The sequence below is a fragment of the Dendrobates tinctorius genome, unplaced genomic scaffold (genome assembly GCF_039654945.1).
Source record: "Dendrobates tinctorius isolate UK_male_01 unplaced genomic scaffold, ASM3965494v1 ptg000167l, whole genome shotgun sequence".
Taxonomy (NCBI): Eukaryota; Metazoa; Chordata; class Amphibia; order Anura; family Dendrobatidae; genus Dendrobates; species Dendrobates tinctorius.
In genome coordinates this window covers 1,417,399-1,431,549 of record NW_027361834.1, presented here as the reverse complement: position 1 = coordinate 1,431,549, position 14,151 = coordinate 1,417,399, and the positions used below count along the sequence as shown (strand labels likewise).

General features: G+C 38.4%; 1 protein-coding gene across 2 annotated transcripts in view; it reads left to right on the top strand.

The window, feature by feature from the left end:
• SCRN1 (secernin 1) overlaps positions 1-14,151 on the top strand; it is a 53,411-nt gene that overhangs the window by 14,688 nt on the left and 24,572 nt on the right. The window contains exons 2-3 of one of the 2 annotated variants that reach the window (XM_073550712.1): positions 11,376-11,554; positions 13,074-13,255. In XM_073550712.1, the coding sequence (XP_073406813.1) occupies positions 11,396-11,554; positions 13,074-13,255 (341 nt within the window). In that variant the 5' untranslated portion in view covers positions 11,376-11,395. The remainder of the gene's footprint in view (positions 1-11,375; positions 11,555-13,073; positions 13,256-14,151) is intronic. The other variant, XM_073550711.1, reaches the window with a different exon arrangement.

The following is a 14,151-nucleotide window of genomic DNA, read 5'->3' as shown; positions in this document are numbered from 1 at the left end:
CGGAAAAATCCGCAGCATGTGCAGAGGATTTTTACATTTCCATAGGAAATAAAGGTACTGTACAACGCAGGAGAATCTGCTGCGGACCCGCAGCTGCAGAATCTGCACCATGTGCACATACCCTTAAGCCACTGTGCTCACCGCACCGCTACGCTAGCGTCCGACATCGTGCTTGCCTTCCAGCCTTGTTGTTGAGCGGCAGTGTCCTATGCCGCGCTGCAGTTGTAGCCCCCCTTGTCGCCCGCAGTAGCGACGCCGCACACACGGTAGGTCTAGACGGATGCAGTTCTGCTGTCTTTGGCTCTGCTCCTGTGACCAGATACCGTGTGTGCATTTCAACTGAACTCTATGACACTAACAGATTCAGTGTTCTTTGTGTTTTTGTGTTGCGGCATCTCTGTGTGTGAACAGAGCCCGCTCGGCGCACTATGGGTGAAGTTGAACCCGTGTGCATTATACCGCCATATTGCTCCTGCCATCACTCTGCAGCGGTTGTAACACCTACTGCACGGTGGACCCCGAGCGGCGAACACACTTTATTATCATTTTTATTTAGTGCGTTCCGCCGCTCCTAACAAGTAGTGGACAATCCCTTTAAGTCTGATATATATAAAAAAAAATTACGGAAAGAGCAACAGAATTTAAAATATAATTAATGGCCCCTTTATGGTCTTGTGAAAAATAGACTTATCGTTCCTTTTTTTTAATTTACATTTTCTCGTGATATGAGCAAAAATTAAATATATACCGTATATTACATAGACCGCTGCATGACCAGCTCTACCCTCGCCTACTGTATTTTCACCCATCCCTTGTAGATTGTGAGCCTTCGCGGGCAGGGTCCTCTCTCCTCCTGTACCAGTTATGACTTGTATTGTTCAACATTATTGTACTTGTTTTTATGTATACCCCTCCCTACATGTAAAGCGCCATGGAATAAATGGCGCTATAACAATAAATAATAATAATAATAATTACATGAACATAAAAATTAAGTCTCATGTATCACAAAAAATGAGGCAAAAATTATTTCCCTAAGTGAATGAGAAAATTTTTTATACAAGTTAAAAACACACATATGAAAAAAATACATATGCCTGGATATGAATAGGTGGAAAATGACCTAGTTTAAAACAGTGTAAGTACAAGGAACTCAGAATGAAGCCACTTTTGCCATGCTGAAATTGCTAAGATATTGGGGTGTGATCAAAACCATCAAAAGTTTTGTTACACCTAGTCAACAAGGTCACAACAACATTTTGAGAAAAAAAAGCACAGTAACTACCAAAGATTTGAGAAGAATCAAACGTGAAGCGGCCAGGAAGCCATGATCCTGCAGTGCTGTCATATTGCAGAACTGCATCCTCCCCGGAGTGCCCAGAAGTATAAGCTGTTCAGTGCTCAGAGACATGGTGGAGGTGAGGAAGGCTGAAACCCGACCACTACTGAGCAAGACACAAGTGGAAATGACATGCCTGGGCCAAGAAATATCTGAAGTGAAGACCCATTATTGAAAGGTTTTATGGACTGTTGAGTTGAGTGACTCTTGAAGGACCAATTGGTTGGGCCCGTGACTGGATCAGTAATGGGACTTCTTACTCTGTGGCCAGCAAGGTGGAGTCCTGCAATGGGCTGGTATTAAAGATGAGCTAGTTGGACCATTTCGGCTTAGGCCGGGATCACACATGCGAGAAACTCGGACGAGTCTTGCATCTTAATACCCGGCACTGCCACCAGCACTCGGGAGCGGAGCGTTCAGCTGCATGTATTTCTATGCAGCCGCACGCTCCGATCTCGCATGTGTGATCCCGGCCTTAAAGATAGACTTTTCTTTCTCACATTGCACTCGCCCAATTTATATGCTAGTGTAAGCAAACCCTTACAGTGAAGGAAAATGGAACACCTCCTGGAACCACATTTGAAATGTCAGAACTTTATTTTTGTACATTTTGAGTTGTTTGGTAAGGTTAGTATCTCACTTTAAGGCCAAGGTCAGACGGCCGTATAACTCGTGTGAGAGAATCGCATCACACTGCACAGACCGGACCGACACCTTTCCTGACCTGAGCAAGACGGCATGATGGATTACTCTGCAGCTGTCAAGCTCAGGTCAGGAGAGCCGACAGCCAGTAGGAGGATTACGATGCGATTCTCGCATGAGTTATACGGCCGTCTGACCTTGCCCTAACAGATGAAAATAGACAATTGAAATGGGAAAATTTACATTTTTAGTTGCTCAATAAACGCCTTGACGATTTTGCGCATACAAGAGCTATGCCATAATTGTCATAGAAAACCCAGGGATCAGGGTTTCTATGCCTATTATGGCCTCATGTGGTGACTTGGAGCTGTTCCTGAGTATATGAGGTAGCTTTATCTACAGGGATCTCTGTGGATCCATTTTACATTTATTTTGTATCAATCATTTTTTTCTTCACAGGGCTTCTTGCCCCTATGTGCAATCATCTCTTTCACACTGCCCTCCTGTTCCTGGTTTTTCCCTTTGTGACCTCTACACTGTGTTCCAAATTATTATGCCAAAAATATTTCCTCATATTTTCTCTAAATTACCTATATGAATTGCAGTCATTGTTATTTTCCAGTCATCTAATATTCTAGTATAATTGCAATGTTTTGGAACAAACTGCCTATGAAAACAGTATATTTTTAAAAATGATAAACACTCAAAATGCATGTTCCAAATTATGCACAGCAGAGTTTTCAACCTTTTTATTTTTATTTTGAACAAAAAAATGGTGAATTGTGATATTATAAGCATTATCAGCTTATTACAAAATGAAATCAAACAGTTTTCAAGTCAAAACTTTATTCTAGGTGATGTTACATTTGCACATAGGACCCCTTGTTCGAAAGAAGCTTCTGAACTCTCTCGTCCATTGAATTTGTCAGTTTTTGGATGAGTTGTGCTTCAATTGTTTTGCATGTGGACAGAATACCCTCCCAGAGCTGTTGCTTAGATGTGAACTGCCTCCCGCCATCATAGACACTCCTTTTGATGATGCTCCAGAGGTTCTCAATGGGGTTGAGGTCAGGGGAAGATGGTGGCCACACCATAAGTTTGTCCTCTTTTATGCCCATAGCAGCCAGAGATACAGATGTGTTATTTGCAGCCTGAGACGGTGCATTATCATGCATGAAAATGATCTTGCTGCGGAAAGCACAGTTCTTCCTCTTGAACCATGGCAGGAAGTGCTGTTTTAGAAACTCCACATAGATTATGGAGTTCATCTTTACCCCTTCAGGGATCCTAAAGGGGCCCACAATCTCTCTCCTGTAAAATAATGCATATCCTGTAAAATACTCAGGACTAGTTACCAGATAAAAATATAGTGGTTTATTTGGTTTCTTCCATCAAAGAAAGGTTATTACAGAAAAACAGGTGAATAAAAATAGGTGAAAGAGAAATTGTCCATTAGATCATGCTCTGAGATCCCAAATGGCAAAAGCAACATGTATCCTTCTTCTCTCCGAGATCCTGAATAGCAAATGGCTGCTGTGTCTCAGTTCGGCTTCTCACATCGCCGTCAAGTAATATACCAGCTGTTATGTCATGTCATCTTGCATCTGTCTCTCATGATGGTGAGGGAAGAAGACAGCACCCTCTACAGTTAGCCATGAATTATATACGTCTCTTGAAACACGTGATCTCGGTATATATGGAGTTTGACATTTACCTCAAGGCTAAACTTAAATATGTAGTGAGCTGACATTTCTACCATGAGCCAAGCTTAAAAATAGCCTATGTCATGTAAGCTAAAGCATTCTACAGAACTGGGTCTTATAAGAAATTAACGGATTATTAATATTTAACAATTCCCCCTTTTGAGGGAGACAGACATTAATTGGAACCCTCAAATATAACGATCTTTTTTCTTCTTTTCTTCTTCTTTGACAAAATAATTTAATATCAATAATAATAATAATAATAATAATAATAATAATAATATTAGATTACCGTTATAAGTACTCAATGACATAATTGATGTGAATTCATGTTATGGTAAGTCGTGAACAATATTCATATAAAATATGTATAATTATACTTCCCTAAGTCTAAATTGAAGCATCTCAGGTCCAGTCATCATCATCTGATGTCATCTGGTCTTCATTTTGATGTCTTCTTCTTGGTTCTTTTAAAAATACAGTTTTCTTATAGCATATAGATGTTGTAGGAATTGTGTGGTGTATCAAATCAAAGTCCATAAATTCAAATGTTGATAAGAAACAAAGTCTATAGATGAAATGCAGCTTTAATATCTGTGCAGTGTCATCTTTAAAAACCTGGGCTTACATTGGCTCGCCTTGGATATTCTGGAATCCTCCATCGGTACTGGTCTTTGAACAGGTGTGACGTCTTTGGTCAGCAAAGCAAGGGTTAAAATGACTCTTCCTTGCTAAACATAGCACCATAACCAGTCCTTGTCCTAATGCACAGGACATATGTCAGGGTTGTAGCTTCCTGATAATTACCTTCATTGTTCACCAGCTTTCATCGAAGCTTTTCAGGTGATTGAAAACCTCTGGAACTTGATAAGAACGTGATAACACCGTTCATCTCAGCATCATAGGATCATCGTCCTCTGGTTGTCAGGTTAGACACTTTAATTGTGACTGTCGGTGGTGGATACTGCACTTGTGACTGTCAGTGGTGGATACTGCACTTGTGACTGTCAGTGGTGGATACTGCACTTGTGACTAACACAGTCTATTACTCAGTAATCATAGCTTTGTTACCTTCTGGGATTTCTGGATCGCGGCATTCTTCTTCTTGCAACTGATAAAAATCAATGAAGTTTAGAAATGTGAAAAGTCTTTATTAACATAATTTCAGTATCTTGCTTGAAGTCTTCATTCCCTATTCTATACCAAATCTGGTAATTTCCCTATCCCATAATATCACAGCGTACCATAGCAATCAGTAATATCCATATAATTATTATCAGAATTTGTACTGTATATGGATTTCAATATTTGAAATAATAAACCAATAATAAGTGATAATACATTATTATCCATATTTTTCATGTGATAGAACATTTTTATGTCATAGGTGTAATTACCTTTTTCAACCCATAGGTGTCACTGTGTTTTATGTAACCAGTGTTTTCATCTTTATTAATAAGGAATATATTCATTATACTAATAATATGTAGGAATGTAAAGCCATGAACCAAAATAAGAATATATGAGTGAGCGAATGAATGAATAAAAGAATTGTTGCATATAACTCAGAAGTGAAACATTTTCTTAGTAATAGAACCATATAATTGCTATATTTAATGAAGCAATATTCTCAGTAGATATTACTTTACTAAATATTGGTGAAAGAATTAAAAATAATGAAAAATAAGAATAAAAATAAAAATAAGAATAAGGCCTTTATGTTGATGCAGTGTAGTTATGTCTTCAGTAACATATACCCTTAATATTTCCATGATCTGGATTATTTCATAATTGTCATAAACTTGTGTTATCAAAATATTCAAATCATGCAACTTTGCATGTAATTCCTCTTAGTGTAAAGAAATGACTCTTTATAATACTTGTTATTATACCCAATACTTATACCATTGTACCTTATTAATATTTTTTTTTTTTTTTCCTATTAAAATGTGTGAAGAAGAGGTATTAATCAAATGTGATTATGTAGTCAGGATAAAAAACATATTTCCCCCTTAATACCAAAAAATATTGTTTCATGAAATAATTCATTTATCAAAACCAAAATTAAAAATAATTAATGTATAAATTATGTGAATTTATACTTGCTTATACCATTATTTGTCTGAAGATGTGTAACCATCAAAATTAATTTGAATATCATAAAATTATCCTTTGGAAAAATTAATTTAAATGTAGTTTAAGATTAACACACTTGGACAGAGAAGGAAGGTCCACTATTCCCAGATGCAGCTGGTGAATACCAGGCTCTGTGCTGGTGCCTGTTTAAAAGAGCTAAAGCTGATAAGGAAAGAATAGATTTTCTTCCTAAACTATTTTCTATTTTGTTGTGCGATTGCACTTATCCACAATTAACTAAATCAAGAAATAATAATTACTATAGAAATATAGAAATATATGTTTGTATAGATAATATTTCATTATGTATCTTAATATTCTAATAATTTCCTAAAGATAAAAGCTTTGGGTTTTTTTTTTTTTTTTTTTTTTCTTTCTCTCATGCATTCAGGATCCTGAGGTCTCACAAACGTATCACATTACTCGCTCAGCAGCTGCTCATACACTCAGTCACTGTCACTCAGACTGTGTCACATATTAACTTTATACCTCACATATGAAAGTGTGATGAATACACGTATTTTAACCCAAATTATCCTAATTATCAATGCATTGTAAACTATTTCAATTTAGTCTCTTAATATTTCTTTGAATATTCCCCAAATACACATGACATAAATATATGTATAGCTATACTTGACATTTAGGCCTGGAAAAAAAATTCCATTGCTTTGCAAAAGTTGAGACCCCCTTTAAAATTCTTTTCCTAAGGAACAGGGACATAGTATACTGGTCTGGTATACTTATTATTAGAACAAGGTTGAAATTTTCACCTGCTGTGGTTGTCATTCAAACCATGCAGTAAAAAAAACACACACCCAGAACATTTGAAAAAGCAATTGGTTATTTCCTTTTAAGGGTTAGATATATAAAATCATGCAATTATTGCAACATCCTGTGTAAATAAAGGCATAAATCCTTGGAAGAGAATTTTTCTCGATTAAGTCCTGCTTTGAAATGAAAATTCTAAGGAAACATAAAAAATAAGGTTAATATCATATAATTCTAAATATTATTACTGATGTAGATTTTAATTTTCATTAAAAAATACAGTTCTACTATTTCTACTTCTACAAACACTCTGTATATACTGTATGACTATGTATATATCCACAAACCATAAAACTACAGGATTATACTCTATAAAATAATTACATATAACTCACTAATTGTATAACACTGTTACACAATATATATATATATAATTACTTTTTCTAGCCAATTCCTACACCCATACTTATTTCTCTGCAAAAAATATCCTGAAAAGTTCTTGCCATTTTAAAGCTGATAGATTCTTGGAGCAGAGTATTCAGTTTACAGGCCATGATGTCACTCACCACCTGTTTCTGTCTGTTAAATTCGGCCATCTTTGTTACAGAAAGAAAATCAGAACTCATCATTTTTCTTAATTCAATTTGTGTCTTTTCGGTGTTCTTTTGCATCATTCCATATGGTTTATAACAAACATGTGATTTTCTTTTTCTTTCTTCGTAGATTTGATTTTGGGGAAATCTCATTTTAGAAGGCTTTGCTAATACCGGCTTCTGATAAGATTTTACTCTGCCTGTCTTTACAAAATTAGCACAATTTACTTTCCTCTCACGATTCTCGTGTTTTCTGGCAAAATCAAGAAATTGCGCACATTCAAACAAAGAATCTTTTTGTGATGCAATAACACGAGATGCAGGATTTAGAAACCAAAATTTGCTTACAAAACTCCTTATGAGGGACGGTGTTTTGACATTCTCACTCAGCATTCTATACAAACGTTCATATATGGACATGAACGTAAAAATACATTCCTTCCGACCAATCCTTAATTTTTGAAGAATATCAATATCTGGATGATTTTCATTTGATGAACAAAAAATGAGAATTTTTAATCTGTCCTTATCAGTTAAATTCTCATGTGTTTCACCAGATAACTTTAAAGACAATCTCCTAGCAAAATTTACAGGGATCCACATTTTGAACAACTGATTCTTCTCCTCGTTAGATAAATCAAAGTTATCAGTACAACTTTCAAAGATCTCAGAGTTTCTATAAACATCTATTTTGTTGTCATAAGCAGGAATTATTTGGCATATTTTTATCAAATTCTTCCTCACGCTACTTCGGATTTGGGCCTGTGAGTCTTCTATTTTTAGTGGTACGTCTTTCCCTTGTACGTCCTCTACGTCAGTTCTGAAGTCTCCTCCTACTTCTCCATCTTGTTCCACGTCTGCAAGGTCACCTTCAATAGCTGCTACTACTTGTAACTGTTTCTCCACATTACAGTGAATCTCGGGAATATCACTATCCTCTACACAATCATATTTAGATTTCTCTGACACAGATCTATGAAATATATCTACCATCTGTAGAATATTTTTTAATCTCTCTCTTTCTCTATTGAAAAACTTAGAATCTAACCTCTGATTCTCGAGTTCACACTCGGCATATAAACTTAACCATAAAACTTCTGAATTAGAATTGTCTACAGACTTAAATTTCAATTTACTCTGCTTAGCAAGACAATTAATGACATCCATTTTATCTTACCTTGAAATGTCTCAGCTCCTTTGATGGACAACGCTGGGTTCCTGTCTTCACACGTCTGGCTTAGGTCTGGTACTTTTGGCACTTGTAGTACTTCTCAATCTATCTGGTACTTCTTACTTCTAGGTTCTATGTGATTCTTGTAAGTAGTGGAATTCCCGATAACTTGCACATATGATTTGACGTTAGCAAAGTCCAATCCCCCGTGTGTGCAAGTTGAGGAAAATCCGCAAAAAAAGTACAAAAATTCAGATCTGGCTGGCTCTCCAATGTAAAATAATGCATATCCTGTAAAATACTCAGGACTAGTTACCAGATAAAAATATAGTGGTTTATTTGGTTTCTTCCATCAAAGAAAGGTTATTACAGAAAAACAGGTGAATAAAAATAGGTGAAAGAGAAATTGTCCATTAGATCATGCTCTGAGATCCCAAATGGCAAAAGCAACATGTATCCTTCTTCTCTCCGAGATCCTGAATAGCAAATGGCTGCTGTGTCTCAGTTCGGCTTCTCACATCGCCGTCAAGTAATATACCAGCTGTTATGTCATGTCATCTTGCATCTGTCTCTCATGATGGTGAGGGAAGAAGACAGCACCCTCTACAGTTAGCCATGAATTATATACGTCTCTTGAAACACGTGATCTCGGTATATATGGAGTTTGACATTTAGCTCAAGGCTAAACTTAAATATGTAGTGAGCTGACATTTCTACCATGAGCCAAGCTTAAAAATAGCCTATGTCATGTAAGCTAAAGCATTCTACAGAACTGGGTCTTATAAGAAATTAACGGATTATTAATATTTAACATCTCCCCATGATTCCAGCCCAAAACATTACTCCACCTCCTCCTTGTTGGCGCCTTAGCCGTGTTTTCATGGGGTGTCCATCAACCAGCCATCCTCCACTCCATCCATCTGGACCATCGAGCGTTGCACGGCACTCATCGGTGAACAAAACAGTTTGGAAGTCAGTCTTCATGTATCGTTTGGCCCACTGGAGCCGATTCTGCTTGTGTGCAGTGGATAGAGGTGGTCGACAGGATGGCTTACGCACAGCTGCAAACCTCTGAAGGGCCCTGCATCTTGTTGTTCGGGGGGACGTTGGAGGCACCAGCAGCTTCAAAAACTTGTCTGCTGCTATGACAAGGCATTTTTGCAGCTGCTCTTTTAACCTGACGCAATTGCCTGTTGGAAAGAGTCCTCAATTTTTCCTTATCAGCACGCACACGTGTGTGCTGGGAATCAGCTGCATACTTCTTGATTGTGCGATGATCACGATGAAGTGTCTTGGCAATGTTGATTGTAATCATGCCTTGACCTAAATACTCCACAATTTGTTGCTTCTCAGCAGCCGACACATCCTTTTTCTTTCCCATTTTGGCAAAAAATGTAGGCTGCTTAATAATGTGGAACAGCCTTCTTAAGTAGTCTTGCCTTTATTTGGACACACCTGCCAAACTAATGTGCACAGGTATCTGCAATTGCTTTCAATGATATAAAGAGCCCTGACACACATCACCATCAATGAGTTTAAATGACAAAAAAATTCTAACCTTATCACTCCTAAACTCTTTTTGCATAATAATTTGGAACACAGTTTATACCATGCATCCCCATGTTTTCTATGTCTCTACCATGCTTTGGACACTTCTTTATCTGGCCTTGTGAGATATGATCACCTTGTTTCTAGGGCTCACAACTCAGGAACAGGAGCTTTACAGGCTTCCATTCTTTGAGCAGGGGACTGTTACAAGGGACTTAGGGGGATTTCGGCTGTATTATGTATTTTTTATTATCTTATATTCTTATGTTAGCTCTAAAATAGAGGTATGCATTTAGTGGCTTACCCTTGGCCAAGGGGCACTATCCTGTTGCTGGTGTTTTGCTACCTTCTTACAGGTCCACATATATGTGACCTTATATTTCCTCATTAGTGATACTCTTACTCCACCAAGGTATTATTGTATTGCCACATGTTACATTCTGCCCTATGTATACATCATTCAGGGGTGTTGGATGATTATGTTGCTATCCATTAGTTTTTAGATGTTTTTATTGTTTTGGGTTTTTTTTATGTCCTCGATATCCAATAAAGTTGTAATTTTTGTATTGTACCAGGTGTGCACACCATTTTTTCTTTTGGTCTATTTCTCTTTAGTCCACCACAGATCTAGATACATTCCTTGAGGGGTCTAGATTCCAAAATGGGGTCAATTATGGGGGGCTTTCCAAGCGGGCTTGGGGTCCGCTAATGATTTCAGCAAAATTTGTGATCAAAAAGTCAAATGGCACTCCTTCCCTTCCGAGCCCTTTTATGCACCCAAACAGTAGTTTTCCTCCACATATTGGGTACTCAGGATTTCGAAATTGCGCAACAAATTGTACAGTGCATTTTCTCTTGTCATGCTTTTGACAATAAAAAGTTTGGTGCTAAAGTAAAATTTTTGTGCAAAAAAAGTAAAATGTTAATTTTTTTTACTCCCACTTCCATTGATTCCTGTGAAGCACCTGAGGGGTTAAAAAAAAATTCTTAAATGTGGTTTTAAGGACTTTGAGGGGTGCAGTTGTTAGAATGGTGATGCTTTAGGGTATTTTCTGTCATATAGACCCCTCAAAGTCATTTCAAGTGTGTTGTGGTCCCTAAAAAAAAATGGTTTTGTAAATTTTGATGGAGAAATTGCTGATAAACTTTTAACCCTTCAAATTTCCTAGCAAAAAAACATGTTTCAAAAATGATGCAGATGTAAAGTAGACATGTGGGAAATATAATATTACCACATAAAGTGACACTGATATGAATTGTAAGATTTGGTCTGGTCATGAAGGCGAGGACAGGCTTGGGGGATGAAAAGGTTAAATATTCAGGTTCATTAACCTTTTGGATTGACCAACAGCACCGTGGTTGTTCAGTAATAAAATTAATCATCAAAATTACAAATTGCCTAATAATTGTGCACACAGGGTAGCTTACTGCATATTGATTCCTTCTTAGACACATTAGATATCCACTTGTAGTGTTTTGCTCTTACCATAGGATGACGGATGCCCCTCCAAGCTACTGTTTTGTTGCCCTGCCACCCCCAAACACGAAAGGTCATATATTCTTTGGAAAGAACTCAGCACGCCCAAGAGATGAAGTTCAAGAAGTTCTACATGCACCAGCTAGCAGTCATGAGGCTGGGAGCAAAGTTCAGGTAAGGTTAATACCGGATTTCCATCTCCGTTTGTGTCATTTGCAGCCTATTGAACTGAGAATAAGCACACAGAATTAGGGGGCAGAGAACAGTCCAGGACAGCGTGCTTCTTGCTTTAGAAATGTTTTGTTACTTTTTCTTGTTCTATTTTTGATTTTCAGTCAATTGTTTGTAGCCAGTGAAAGTCATTACACAGTAGTGCAGTGTTTAAAGGGATCTGTCACCTCATTTTTCCGATATGCGGCCATCGCTATAAGGGGCTTATCTACATCATTCTGTAATGAGAAATGTGGAAACCACAAAATATGACCAGAAGATCCTTAATTTAACAAAAATGGTATCAATCTTTATTAAAGTGACAAGAACGGGGTAACAATGAAGGAACATGTGCAAAAAAGTGCAATAGTGCAAAAGGACGTGCAGACTTAACCATGGCCAAGGGATGCTGACGAAGGAGTGTTCCTCCGAAACGAGCGTCGGGGTGACGTGCTGACCGCCTGGTCTGCTGGAATCACACTGCCTGAGGTAATATTATCCCGCGGCAGACTATTGATGTATGGGGGATGGGACTTTTTATCCCACCTAGGTGCTCCTTAAGGGAATCTCGTATGCACTATTGTGCTGGTGTTTTGATTTTTATGTGTTCCCTTAATACAACATGGCAGTTTACCTTTGGGTGCTAGTCATAATTGTTTGCACTCAGAATTGTGCCATATATTATCTATAAAGCATCCCTTGGCCATGGTTAGGTCTGCACGTTCGTTTGCACTATTGCACTTTTTTGCTTATTTTTGCACATGTTCCTTCATTGTTACCCCGTTTAATAAAGATTGATATCATTTTTGTTAAATTAAGGATCTTCTGGTTGGATTTTGTGGTTTCCACATTTCTGCTTATAAATACATTATATAGCGATTGATCCTATAATGGTCCTGGATTTGCAGCAGCTGAACTCATTTTTGGGATATAGATGCTGCTGCTATATACCTTTGTTATTATATTATGCTATCATTCTGTAATGCTGTAGATAAGCCCCCGATGTAACCTGAAAGATAAGAAAAACACGTTAGATTATACTCACCCGGGGGTCCAGTCCGGTCCGATGGGTGTCGCGGTCCGGTCCGATGGGTGTCGTGGTCCGGCGCCTCCCATCTTCTAGCGATGAAGTCCTCCTCCTTACTTCTGCTGCGGCTCCTGCGCAGGCGTTCTATATCTGCCCTATTGAGGGCAGAGCAGAGTATTGCAGTGCGCAGGCGCCAGGAAAGGTCAGAGAGGTCCGTCATCTGCGCAATAGTGCAGATATAGTACGCCTGCACAGGAGCCACGGCAGAAGTAAGGAGGAGGACGTCATTGCTAGAAGATGTGAGGCACCGGACCGCGACAAGCAAAAATGAGATGACAGATTCCCTTTAATGCCCCCTCCTGCCCTCACAGCCATAAAACTGTACAAACTGCTATTTCATCACAGTGTTACCTTCCATATACCGGTAATTCAGGAAATGTTCACATGGTTTTACAGTGTACTTACCTTGCCATTGACCAAGTTGCCAAGACTCATTCTGTGATACTCAGTAAACCAGCCTGGATGTGGGGAGCTGAGATGGGAGCCAATGAGTATGGGGTGTGCATCGGTAACACGGATATCATTACAAAGCAAGCTGCTGATGACGGCACCTCATTACTAGGGACAGATCTTGTCAGGTAAGTGGGTTAGCAAAAAATTGTTATTAGGTCTCGCTCACACTGGTGTATAACTCGGATGAGTGCAATACAATAAAAAAAATCGGATTGCGCTCATGCCAATGTTATTCAAAGAGGCAGTGCAGATCTGCGTATTCTTTCTCAGTTGTATTCGGCATTTGAACAAACTCGCAGCTTGCTGCAATTTCACTATGAAATCGGACAGTGCAAGAAAAAAATTTCATGCCATATGGACTATCAGTATGACATCCGATGTGCACGGATACATTACTATTCTGTAGTAGGAAATGTAAATGCCCCTGTAAGAGCGAGGGTTGCCGAGTAAAGAAAACGGACTGTACACGAATAGCACACAGGTGCCAAGTGAGAAACAATTATCCCACTATCCTGGATGAGAATGGGACCAATTTGTTTTTTTTTTTTATAAACTATTGTGAGGGAACCCTTAAATATGTTACTACTGTGTTGATGTAAAGGAACTCCTATATCCTAAGCAAGTGATGGCGAACCTTTCTGAGACTGAGTGCCCAAACTGCAACCTAAAACCCAATTATTTATGACGAAGTGCTAACATGTGCAAAATGTCCTGTCAAGATCCCCTTCATGCAGAAATATGCCCCATCATGATCCCCTTCATGCAGAAATATGCCCCATCTTGATCCCCTTCATGTAGAAATATGCCCCATCTTGATCCCCTTCATGTAGAAATATGCCCCATCTTGATCCCCTTCATGTAGAAATATGCCCCATCATGATCCCCTTCATGCAGAAATATGCCCCATCATGATCCCCTTCATGCAGAAATATGCCCCATCATGATCCCCTTCATGCAGAAATATGCCCCATCATGATCCCCTTCATGCATTAATATGCTCCATCAGGATCCCCTTCATTCA